Source organism: Taudactylus pleione, unplaced genomic scaffold (assembly GCF_031769625.1).
Source record: "Taudactylus pleione unplaced genomic scaffold, aTauple2 ptg000034l, whole genome shotgun sequence".
NCBI lineage: Eukaryota > Metazoa > Chordata > Amphibia > Anura > Myobatrachidae > Taudactylus > Taudactylus pleione.
The window spans coordinates 4,117,501-4,130,904 of NW_028284436.1; the positions used below are offsets into that span (position 1 = coordinate 4,117,501).

General features: G+C 43.2%; 1 protein-coding gene across 2 annotated transcripts in view; it reads left to right on the top strand.

Moving 5' to 3' along the window:
- DOCK1 (dedicator of cytokinesis 1) overlaps positions 1–13,404 on the top strand; it is a 431,183-nt gene that overhangs the window by 103,640 nt on the left and 314,139 nt on the right. The window contains exons 11-12 of one of the 2 annotated variants that reach the window (XM_088452203.1): positions 2,422–2,494; positions 6,733–6,875. In XM_088452203.1, the coding sequence (XP_088308329.1) occupies positions 2,422–2,494; positions 6,733–6,875 (216 nt within the window). The remainder of the gene's footprint in view (positions 1–2,421; positions 2,495–6,732; positions 6,876–13,404) is intronic. The other variant, XM_088452204.1, reaches the window with a different exon arrangement.

Below are 13,404 nucleotides of genomic sequence, written 5' to 3' on the forward strand. Positions count from 1 at the left end.
CATTCACTTGCGACCAAGAAGCATTTTTCGGGTAGAAAAGATGCTCTGCGCAAGCAGAGGCGCACATGGCCTGGCGGCTTTATTGTGCCATGGCGTATTGAGGCTATGGGCCGTATTCAATTAGAGGCGAAAAGCCGAGATCCGTGAAAAAGTGTCGCCGGTTGCGACTTTTCGACTGTCGGAAACTTATCTCTATATTCAATTCAAAATAGTTTTCGCGTACGCGGAAATCCAATGCAATGTGATTGGCAAAAAAGATTCACCTATTTTTTTATTTTGGGGTGTAAAGGTGAGGAGACCACTCAGAACCCTTGGGACAGCCCCCCAAAGGACAACTGCGTCAAAAAAATCCTTCAAAAAACGTAAGAACACCCCAAAAAAGTACTTTCATTTTGGGGGTGAAAAAGCACAAAGTGGTGGGGGGGACAACTTAAAAAACTAACAAAATAAGGTTCTGACGGTGCTCTAAGAAGGGGCCAAGTGTTTTGGGGATTGCAGCTGCTTTTATGACGGAGGAATTTCACTTTTATTAAATTTTCACTTTAGAGACTTTAAAAAATGCTTGCACCCATTTTCAGGTACCCCAAATTTGCCAGGTCTACTTATTTTCTCCAAAAAATACTGCTTTATGCCATTCTTCACCACTTGTCAAAGACGCTAATTAGAGCCAATTGTACCAAAACAGTCTAATCGGGCACTACTACAGTGATCCCCAATGTTTTTGCATCTTTTTGGGGGGTTCAGGTTGACTTCCCCGATTCTGACACCACTTTCCACCTGTTCTGACTTCGCATGTCGCCGTTTTCACGTCTTTTGGAATTGAATATGGCGAATAGAGTGGACGCGCGCAATAAGTTTCCATGGCCAAAAAATGCAATGTAGGTGAAAAGTCCAGCAGCCGGAACTTTATCGTGGACTCGAAACTAATTGAATGCCGCCCTATGTGTATTTTTTTTTTTTTTTTGTACGCAGGGAAAATACTTCCTGCTTTTGCATGTAGCGAACAAATACTGGGCAGCTTTGTTTTTACACACTTATTGCCAACTCTAAGGGGTAAATTTACTAAGATTCGAGATTTTCAATGAGATTAATCTCGCTGGAACTCTCAAACTCGTGTGATTTAATCACTTTTTATCTCTAAAATTTACCAACAGGGGATTTGAGGCAAATCAAGTTGGCCTATGGTGAAGCAGAATGAGATATCTCTCCCGAGTATCTCGTTTTGCTTGAGATTACTCACCCGAGATTGCAGTGTTTTCTCTCTGCAAATCTGTCCCGAGCTAGCAGCCTGCACGTATCAGTGAAATATGTGCAGGCTGCTTGTGTGTTAGACCTGTAAAAAATGGGTTACATTTAAAAAAAAAAAAATTACGTGGGGTCCCCCCCCAAAAGCATAACCAGCCCCGGACTGGCCCTGCAGCCTGGTGCTGGTACCTAAATTACCTAATCGTTTTGTTCCCCGTAATTTTAGGTACCAGGATAGGCTGACAAGTCCGGGGCTGGTTATGCTTTTTTGGGGGGGGACACCATGTAATTTTTAAAAAAAATTATTTAACCCGATTTTAACTAATTAAAAGGCAGAAACATACACAAATCACAATGATTTGTCTATGTTTCAGGCTAACTCGCAGCTCAGGAGGTGGAGAGCTTGAAAAGTGATTTGAGCAGAGTTTGCTGTCATCTCACCCGAGCTTGTCATCCCTATTCTTGGTAAATTTGAGAGATGTATATTTTAGGTGAAAAGTACTTCCATTTTGCCCGATTGTGAGTTGATTCGCGTTAGCTATCTCACCCGAGTTTTACGAATGAGAAGAGAGAAATCTCTCTCTATCTCACCCGTCTTTACCTTTAGAAATTTTGCGAGATGAAAAACAACCCTAAAATCACCCAAGATTGACATCTCGACCAATCTCTATTCTTAGTAAATTTACCCCTAAATCTTTCTGCTCTTCTTAAATCAGACCCACTTACAGTGCAACATGGTTTTGTCAGATGTGATAAGTTTGTTGTGGCAGGAGCAAAGGATTATTATATTATGCATATAAAAAGATAATGACTGCAATACTTACTACCGCCGTACAAAACGTACAAACCTAAACACTCTTGTTCTTTTTGGCCATACAAATAAATCTTTTGTACACCTATTTCCTAAAGCGTACTGTATATGTTTTAATTTGCTGCCGTGTTGTCGCTTCAAGCTGTTTGTGAAAGTTCACATTGCTAACTCCTCGCCATGCTTCTTCTCCCTGGCTGAAATGAGCGCGGAAAGCGGTAACAGATGCTAAATAAAGCTTGAATCTAGATATTAAATTGTGATGCACGTTCCATCTATGCATTTCATTAAAGCATGCCAGCGTTCCATCCATTAACACACTCGCAAACATGGTCCACTCTGTTAATTTTATGTCTCTCTGCTTTCAGTAATGGATGTGACTGACATAATTACAGGAAAAATTGACGATGAGGACAAACAGCATTTTATACCTTTTCAGCCGTAAGTACTGAGTATTCAAAACATTTATAATTATAATGTAGACACTAGCTTTTTTCAGCTGAAAAATAAAACCTTATCTATTCCTTTTTTTTTTTTTTTTTTCACATTTTTATTTTTGTATGCAAAAATGGATCATTTATATGCACTGCAGTGTTATATTTTGCACACACCGTTTTATGTAGCACACTACAATTATTTGTCTGGCTGCGTGCAAGCCCATGTGTCCCCCCAAAACTTTTCTATGCCTCAGACTCGCTTAGTATAATGTCTATAAATATTTTTATTGCCTACGTGTGAGCATTTTTAATAAAAATTCTTGGAAAAATTTTTTTTTTTTTTTTTTCAAACCTACTCTTCGACTTAATGCACATTGCAGTTTTATTGTAAAATAGCGTTTGAGGCTTTTGAATTGTTACAACAGTACAGTCTGAATAATTTACCGAGACAGCTGTTTTATGGGCTTATGTAACAAACAATACAAACTCATTGTTCCACATTAATTATCACTGAACGCCTCTGCTCACACTGACCTTGCTTTTAATAATGTTCTCTGCTTCCCGGGCATATACCTTTATAATGACACAGGCACGTTTAATGCTCTCAGAATCTTTTATCCATATGTAGGAGCAGGAAATTTTATCTGACATCAAATAACACAGGTTCAAAGGCCATATAATTATATGCTAGTTTCTAATAATGCACTATAATGTAAGGGGGCTTATCTTCTATATAATTTGCCGGGATTAAGCTAATTCATGTGTGATTTGCGTTTTATTTTCTGTATTGTACATCTGAGTGTTTTTGGAGTTGAAGATTTCTTCAACATATATGGATGTATAATACGCCTCGCTTATAGGTTGCCACCCAAAACGTCATCTCTATTTAGTCGCCTTCAAAAAGTTAAACTTCACTGTTCTGCTTATGCTTCTATCCTGCTGGTCTGCCCAAAGGCTCCTACAAATAGTCCTGCCGTACAGTCCTTTCTACTACTAAGATCTGCCTATTTTAAACACAACTTCATAATGATTGGGAATGGGAGGGGGTCAGGAATTCTCCTGCATGAGCAGAGAAACAGTCGCAGCCCAAAGGTCAGAAGTGCTGGATCGTTGTAACCTATGTGAGAACCAGACAGGAGGCATTGCTCTCCCGCAGAACGATCTTCTTTTTTTTTTTTTAAATACTGTTGATTATAATTTTTTTGTACAATAAAATATTGATTATACAGGACTATACTTAGAGGTAAGCTTCTTGAGAATTCCCCAAGTCATAGATAAAAGACCCATATTTAAAGCTTAATGTGAGGATGTGATAACATGGACACATGTGGTTAATATTCTGTAAGGTAGGAGACAAGGAGAGGGGACTTGGGGGGGCTTGCCTCAAATTTAGTACACAAAAATAGATGACATGACATAGAGTGTAAGTATCGGAGGTTAAGAGTGCTAAGGAATGATCCAGGGTCCCTGTGTGGTTGTGACATTGTTGGGAGTATGATGAAAAATGAGTGATATGCTCCATGATGCATATTAATATAATGGATTACAGTGGACAGACTGGAAGATTCTATCCGTTTACAGTTAGAAACAATTTGACACTTAGTTGCATTTAAAATGAGTACCTTGCGAGGTGTTCGTTAGAGGTCTGGGTAATAGAGAGTAGAGAGAGTGCTCAGGCCGCTGAGCATTGGTTGTGGCTTTAACTAGACCATGGATCTGTGCTCAGAAACATCTGAGGGCTCCTGAAAACATCTGGAGCATCCGTTACCCAAGGGCATAAGGAGTCATGGGTGTAATTGCTTTTCTCTCTTGGGAGGTGTTCGGTAGAGGTCTGGGTAATACAGAGTAGAGAGAGTGCTTAGGCCGCTGAGCATTGGTAATGCCTTTGACTAGACCATGGATCTGTGCTCGGAAGCATCTGAGGGCTCCTAAAAATATCTGGCGTGTACATTACCCAAGTGCATAAGGTGTCATGGGTCTATTTTTGCTTCTCTCTACTAGTGTTCATCCTAGCACCTTGCACCTGCAACAAACCGCGCAGTTACTCTTTCCTACCTGGGGTGTCGCTCTCTGCTCTGGTGTTTCTAGCACACTCTGCCCTGTAGCTCAGCAGTTTTTTTGCATCAGCTGAGTATGGTAGAAGCACCAGAGCAGAGAGCGACACCCCAGGCAGGAAAGAGGAACTGCACGGGTTGTGACAGCTGCAGGCTGCTAGAATTAACACTTCTAGAGTTGCAATTAAATCCGTGATGGGTGCCATGTGTACTATCCACACGGCTCACGCAATGTAATTAAGGGATATGTAAACATCACTGACAGGCATAGCTCATCTACAAAAGTATAAATCCACTGCCTGACAGAGGAGATAAGTCTATCCAGGCTTATGGTCCATGAACTGATAATTAATAGCTGGCAAAAATATTTCAACCTTTGTGTCAATTCAACCTCAAAACACTGTGATCAGTATTGGTATTAAAACGACAGCAAAAATCCCTGTCCTACTCACTTCAACAGAGTGTGGTGGGGTGTGTCTACTCACAATTTTGCAGTCTCCCAGACATTCTGAAGGGGAAGGGGTATACGAGTCTAGCCCAAAAACAGGTTTCGAGACACCTTTTGTGGTTGCGAACCACAGGCTATGGCCCTCAGTTATGTTTTTATTCTGCATTGACCTTAAAACTGGAAATTGCCTTCAAACTGTAGAAATAAACCAGAGCTTATAAATACTATTTTTATATAGTGGATGAAATTTGTTTTCTCAAAATGCGTTGCAATATTTTTTTTATTTAGAAATGAAATCCACACTCTCGTTATGTGGCTTAATTATTAAGGACAGATTTAGCCATGAAACAGAGATGAAATCACTATCCGTATCTCATCCCCCGCACATTTTATTGTTGAAGATGTTTCAGTCAGTAGACATAAACTATTGCAAGTTGTGAGCAATCTGTTATGCTATTTGAATATTTGATTAGAAGTTGACAGTGAGAACGGTAGTATTATCCCCCTACTGGGAGACAAATTAATTTCCTTGTACAAGTAACTATTATGATGTTTACGTGTTATGTACATTACCAATCTCCTACTGTGTTACAGCTTCATATTGAGTGGCTCTGGTCACACAATGCACAGAAATGTGGGCTTTTTGCCGGATTTCTTACTCATTTCACCCCTAAGATCTTTTACCCAGATTTCTTCTACGTTCAGTCTCTGTTCATGAATGTTGCATATTTTTAGTAGATAATGTAGAAATATTCTATGTCATATGGAGTGAAAAAAAGTCTTGTATATAATCGCACAAGATAAAATAGCATTGATGCATTCTCAGCAGTGATACCTGAATCATCATTTAAAACCTCAATGTTAAAATATGTGGGAGTTCTGGAAATGGAACATTGTGGTTCTTCTAATTGCGGTGGGGGTTCTGGTATGTTGATAAGAATGTTCGGAGTGTACACAGCCTATGGATTAAAACTAATGCCGAACTGCAATGTTATATTTCATGAAAAGACATTAGAATGCTACTGTAACACATCTTCACCTAAAATCCCTATGCCCTCTTGTATTCTCATCCAGTGAAAACTCTTGAGGGCATATTTACTGAGGGGATTTTCAAAGCCCTCACTTGTCGACTGTTCTATCTGCAGGATTTAATTGGGCAGCAATATTTAAATTCAAAATCAGGAGTGTTTTTGCATTCAATATTCTTTCACTTTTAATCCCCATCATCCAGAACCGCCAACAAGTGACCGCTTGGAAAATCCGCCGCTTAGTAAACATATCCCACTTGATTTCTTTACTTCCTCCTGAGTTGCTTCCTGTTCGTCCTATTGGTTTAAAAGTTAAACTCCTGGTCATTTTATGCCCATAATCCTAAATCTTCCATTCTGACATGTTCCTGAAACATTTGGTGTTAGTGTTATTTGTGTGTTTTCCGATATAAAGATTTGGAGGTGTTTTTCCGCTGTAATTCTGCCTGCGAGTGCAGGTTCCCTGCCTATGGGGACTCCCACAGACACACTTCTTAGGGACTTAGGGTCATAAAATGGCTTTTTCTTCTCCAAAGTGATTTCCCAATTACTGATCTCTCTGTATCTTTCTTGTCATCTATTCCTGTTCTTTGTATGTTGTGGACTAATACACAATTTTGTGCTATGACCTCATCCGTTCCCTTGTTTCTGTGATCTCTGGCCTTCTGTGACCCTTTGTTTCCCGTGGTGGTGTCTGTAATGTGCACTCCAGGCTAGCATTGGATGACGTCATCCGACACAAGCAGCTCAACCTATCATCCCGTTTTTCACCCAGGGTGGCAGGGGAGAGTGATTTCCTTCAGACTGTTATCAACAAGGTGATTGCTGCTAAGGAAGTCAACCACAAAGGGCAAGGTACGTACTTTTCATGCACTATTAACACTGCAACCTGCAGCTGGGAAAATCCTCTTCAGTGCTCTGTAATTATAATTTCTTCTTCAGGGTCCATAGGGTCCACAGGATCTGCCTTGGGTCACGTAGTTGGAGTGATCCATTGCACCAAACAGATTACAGCTTTGAAGCTCCCAGCATGCACAGGTCCTCTTCCCTACATACCCTGCCCCCAGCCACAGGCATTCATTTTTTAGTTTGGTGCGCAGCAAGTATCCAGATGCACCGTTCTAACAGCGGGACTGCCTAGGCAGTCCCAGGCTTTTTTCTTTTTTGATTTACCTTAGTTTATTGAACTTCTGAGTTAGCAGTATTAGGCGCCGAATACGACGCATATACTGTGACTCCTTCTACCTCCGCCGATGCCTAAACGCCAGTAACGCTATATGCCCTGGGGATTTCGGCGGACCTCAGCGTGGCTTAGGTAGCGGCATCGCTAGAGCCCGGACTGCGATCGGATTCACGGAGATGGCAGGTAAGATGATTCCTCATGTGGGGAATCATGCGCGGAGCAGTCTAGGCCAGTGTAGAAGACGCATCGGAGACAGCTGCGGGTGAAGGTCCCGTTCAGCGTTTCCTCACTAAGGTGACCGGGGCCATATAGTCTGTCGCCGAGGACGGGTAGTAGACACACAAGAGCGCACTAGGAGCATCTATTACTGTGAGTCCAGCATACATGTGCTGTCAAAATTGCAGCTTAGGGGGGATAGGATACCTTATACCTGTTACACATTGTTATGTCTAATGGGAAAGGAGAGAAGGATAAGCCTCCTGTGCTAAAATCATGTAAATCCTGTTTTGCAGGCCTGTCTGAATGGATTTTGTGCAAGATGGCTTGTGTAGTGTCTGTTGTAAACAGCCACCTTTTCTATCTTGTACACCTGCACCAGCACAAGAACCACCCTGGATGGCCTCTTGGTCTCAGGTGTTGTCGCATTTGGTGGACAGGGCCACAGCGTTGCGTGCTCCTGCCACAATATTGCCTCCTGCTATGGGGTACCCACAGTATTTGCATCCTTCTATGTATATGTCCCCCATGAATCCCTATTGGGTTGATTCTTCTGCTCACTCTAGTCAGAGTATGCTGCCGTCTATAGTCCCTCAGCAAGTGGTGCAGTCGAAGAGACCAGGGGCAGTAAAGCAGGGGCTTAAAAACGGTTCTCTTCAGACATTGCTGCAGGATTCTGACTCAACCTCCTCATCACACTCTGATAATCAGAGTTCAGGGTCTTGCTCAGTGGAAGAAGGCCATCAATCCTCTGTGGATATCCCCTCTCTGGTGAGAGCGGTTAGATTTGTGTTCAGTATAGAGGAAGAAGAGGTTCCGCCAAAATCTAAGACTCTGGTCTTTAGGTGTCAAACCAGAGTCTGATGATTTTCCTCAGTCTGAACAACTGACGAATCTCATGTCTGAAGCATGGTGTACTCCAAGTAAGCATTTTCATGTTACAAGGAATTTAACCTCTTGATACCCATTTGCACTTGGGAGTGTAACAAATGGGAGCATCAGTAGATGCTCGTGTAACTAGATTGAGCAAGAGCTCTACATTACCCATTCCTGCAGCATCCTCATTGAAAGAGGTTACAGATAGAAAACTTGATAACTATTTAAAATCAGTGTTTTCATTATTGGGAGCCATTACCAGACCAGCTATGGCTGTAACCTGGGTAGCCAAAGTTATGGAAGAATGGACGAAGGCTCTGGAGGATAGCATGCCGAATGCTACCAGAGAACAGCTGTCTCATCTCAGGCAGATGCAAGAAGCAGCTATGTATATGGGGGAAGCGGTCATTGATGCAGGTATCTTGGCTTTTAGGGTATCGGCAACTTCAGTTGCGGCTCGAAGAACCCTTTCGCTGACCTGGACCTTGGACCTGGAAGGCGGATACAGGGATCCTAGAAGACCCTGGAGTCTTTGCCTTTTGTTGGCAAGGTACTGTTTGGAACAGAGCTGGATGACACAGTGTCTTCTCTGGCAACATCTAAATCTGTGGGGTTGCCATCTTCGGCTACCCCTAATTATAGGCAGTAGTCAGCTCGGTCCTTTCGCCCACAGGGTAGGGCAAAGGGACAGTCTTCTTCTAGACGGGATAATTCCCACAAGAAACTGCAGACCAGGAAATCCTGGTCAACCAGACTACCTGCTTCCAAGCGGGACGATAAACCCACTGCCTGATGGGGCGGGCCACCCCCTGGAAGGTCTCAGGGTGGGAGGCCGACTTCTACAGTTTTCTCATGCCTGGCATCAAACAACTCCGGATGTCTGAGTTCGATAAGTGGTCTCTCATGGTTATGCCATCATGTTCCTGAGGCATCCTCCTCAGAGGTTTGTTAGTACAACCCTTCCAGTAGACCCAGTCAGGTCTTTGGCCTTCCGGGAGGCTATTGGGGCCCTCCTAAGGTTGGGAGTCATAATCCCCGTTCCTGTGATTCAACTGGGAAGGTGTTATTTATTCATATTTGTTTTTGATTCAGAAACCAAATGGGTCACATCGCTCTATCCTGAATCTGAAGTTTCTCAACAGATTATTCCATGTGCCCAAATTCTGTATAAAAACCCTACGGTCAATTATGCTGGCAATGGAGCCTGGAGATTTCATGGTCTCCCTGGACATACAGGATGCATGTTCCTATTGCACAATCTCACCAAGGATTTCTGAGAATGGTGGTAGTTTAGCAACTTTACCAATTTCAGGCTCTACCCTTCGGGTTGGCCACAGACCCTCGGGTATTTACCAAGATAATGGCAGTCATGACTGCTCATCTCAGACGACAAGGAGTCAGGATACTGCCATATTTGGACGACCTCCGGATATTGGCGCAATCTCAGGAGATGTTACAATGTCATCTCCAGATGACTATTGTCTGCCTACAAGAGTACGGCTGGATAATCAATTGGAAAAAGTCTTCTTCCTCCAACTCAGCAAATGGTGCACTTAGATGCGCTGCTGGATTCTCTGGGACAGAGGATCCTGCTGCCAGAGGACAAGATTGCAGCACTTCAATCTCTGGTGCACAGTCTACTTTGCAAGCAGGAAGTATCAGTTCACTTGTCAGTGCAGGTGCTGGGCTCCATGGTGTCCACATTCGACATGGTGGCTTATGCCCAGTTCCACTCCAGGTCCCTGCAGCAATGGATTCTATCTCATTGGGATGGTAGGTATCATCGGATATAGTCTCAGATCCGCATCTCGTCAGAGGTTTGGCTCTCCCTCGCTTGGTGGTTGCAGACTCATTTAGGCAAGGGTCGCCCGTTATGGGTCACAGAATGGGTTCTCCTCACCACGGATGCAAGTCTGAGAGGATGGAGAGCGGTGACAGGTCATCACACCTTTTCAGGGAAGGTGGATCATTCAGGAAAGTCACCTACAGATAAATGTTTTGGAGCTTCGTGCAGTGCACAAAGCGCTCATTCTGGCACAGGACCTACTTCAGGGCAGGCCTGTCAAGATTCGGTCTGACAACGCGACTGCGGTGGCCTATATCATTCATCAAGGAGGCACATGAAGACCAGCAGCCATGAGGGAAGTGGTGAACTTTCTGCAGTGGGCAGGATGCCATCTTCCAGCAATCTTGCCAATATTCATCCCACAAGTCCTCAACTGGGAAGTGGACTTCCTAAGTCGTCAGGACATACACACTGGAGAATGGACTCTTCATCCGGACGTCTTCCAACTCCTGGTGGACAGGTGGGGACTACCAGACGTAGACCTCATGGTGTCACGTCACAACTACAAGGTCCCCAGGTATGGGTCCAGGACAAGGGACCCCCCAGTCGCCTTCGTGGACGTTCTGGTAGGGAGATGGGACTTCAGGTTGGCATACCTGCTTCTTCCAATCTTCCTCCTCCCAAGGGTCGTCATAAAGTTCAAGCAGGAGGGCGGCAGGATAATCCTAATAGCTCCTGCCTGGCCCAGGAGACATTGATTCACCGATCTGACATGTCTATCCATAGAATCCATAGACAGTCCATTTCCACTGCCTCTTCGACCGGATTTACTAGTGCAGTGTTCTTGCCTATATCCGGATTTACTTCGGCTGGCTTTGACGGCATGGCTCTTGAGTCTTCCGTCTTAAAGGCCAAAGGTTTTCTGTGATCCAGATGATACTGAAGCCTGCTTCGGTCTGCATTTATCACAGGATTTGGCATTCATTTTTTCTTTGGTGTTCCCACAGAATATATGACCCTAAGGTTTTCAGGGTCTCGCGAGTGCTTCCTTTTCTTCAGGCGGGATTAGACTTAGGTCTTCGTCTGTGTACCCTGAGAGTTCAGGTTTCTGCATTGTCAGTATGGTTCCAGCGCAGAATTGCTCCCCTGCCGGATGTTAGATCATTTTTGCAGGGGGTTCTCTGTCTGCAACCTCCATTTGTCCCTCCGGTGGCACCGTGGGATTTATCTTTGGTTCTCAGGGCACTGCAAGCTTCTCCTTTTGAGCCCTTGGATAAGGTGGACCTTAGATGGTTGACAGTGAAGACACTTTTTCTCCTCGATATTTTCTCAGCTCGCAGAGTTTCTTATTTGGCAGTACTGTCATGTCACTCCCCATATTTGATTTTTCATCAAAATAGAGCTGTTCTCCGTACTAGGGCGGGTTACCTTCCAAAGGTGGTTTCCCATTTTCATATTAATAAAGAAATTGTAGTCCCGGCCTTTCAGTCTTCAGACCTTTCTAAGGGTGAAGCTTCCCTGGATGTGGTTCGTGCCCTACGTATCTACGAGGATCATACCAGCTCCATCAGGAAATCAGATGCACTCTTTGTGTTATATGGGTTTCACAAATGAGACTGGCCAGCTAATAAACAGACTTTGGCTCGCTAGTTGCATATGACTATTTCTCAGGTCTATACACAGGCTGATCTCCCTGTCCCGAACAAGGTGACAACACATTCTACTCTGTCTGTGGGACCATCGTGGGCGGTTAGACATGGCGCCTTGGCTGAACAGCTGTGCAAGGAGGCCACTTGGTTTTCCGTCCATACCTTTATCAAATTTTATGTATTTGATACTTTTGCCTTCCAGGATGCTAACTTTGGGTGGCGGATTCTCCTCTCTGCTCAGGAGCGTGCCCACCCTTAAGGGAACTGCTTTAGGAAGTCCCCAAGGTAGATCCTGTGGATCATGTGGACCCTATGGACCCTGAAGAAGAAAATCAGAGTTATGGTATAACATACCTCAGTTAACTCTTTTTCTTCGAGGTCCACAGGGTGCCCACCCTGACGCACCTGGCCTCAGTTGGGATCTGTTCTTTGCTTTTTGTATCACTCATACCCTCTTCGTATTTTGAGTGTTTCTTGGGTACAATGTCACTTTCCGTCTCTTGCCGTTAGGTTTGTTTACAAACTGAATGCCTGTGGCTGGGGGTGGGGTATATAGAGAGGAGGACCTGTACATGTTGGGAGCTTCAAAGCTGTAAGCTGTCTGGTGCAATGGATCACTCCAACTACATACCCTGAGGTAGATCCTGTGGACCCTATGGACCTAAAAGAAAAATAGTTAATTGAGGTATGTTATACCATAACTCTGATTATTACTGTACTGAGTAGAGGGTTTTATGTTAATTAAAAGAAATGATTGTATTGTAGAAGTGGAAGCAGCTCGTTTCTCACCACCGTGGGACAGTTTCATCCAATCGGTGTACCTCATTCTCATAAAAAACACTGTCATTCTAATTTTGTTTGGCCCTTTTGTAAACAAAAAGCAGAAGTAGAATTTTTAATAACGCTGATTATGTGTCACCAATTAAAATAAGTTTGGATATGGTGAGTTGGTCAACGTTAGCCAATATATGTGGTTGTGTATTTTTTTTCTTGAGAGGGCGTAACTTTATTCAGCCATTGACTTATTCGAAAAGTTTTTTCAGAGAGGTTTTATCAAATACTACACAGAGAGCAGTCTACGACATATATACAATACAGAGGGCATTATGTGGCCTGTATACCATACAGAGAGACTTGTAGTGTCCTTATAATATAGGGAGCATGCTAGGGTCAAGCTAAAATTTACATATAGCATATTCTAAGGTAAAAAAGGTAATTTTAGGGATCTCTACAGTATAGCACATTTGGATGATCTTCATACAACACCGGTTAATTGGAATACACTCTATATACAATACAGAGTATTTTAGGGAACTTGTATGCAAAATAATGTGAATTAAAGTGACCTATATTAACAGTAGCATACACTCAATACAGCGATCATTCTAGTGACCACTATATAATGCAAGGCACATTCCAATGACCTTTAAACAATACATAGACTATCCTAGTGACCACTATACAATACAGAGCTCGTTTGAGTGACCACTAGGCAATACAAGGACCAATGACATATGAACAATGCAAAGACCATCCTAGAAACCAATATACAATACAGAGAGCAATCTAGTTACCACTATCCAAAACACAGTACACAATAAATGCTGACCCTTTTTTGGTGGCCCCTACACATTGCAGACCCCAAATCTTTCATGTCATCCCCAGATATCAAAT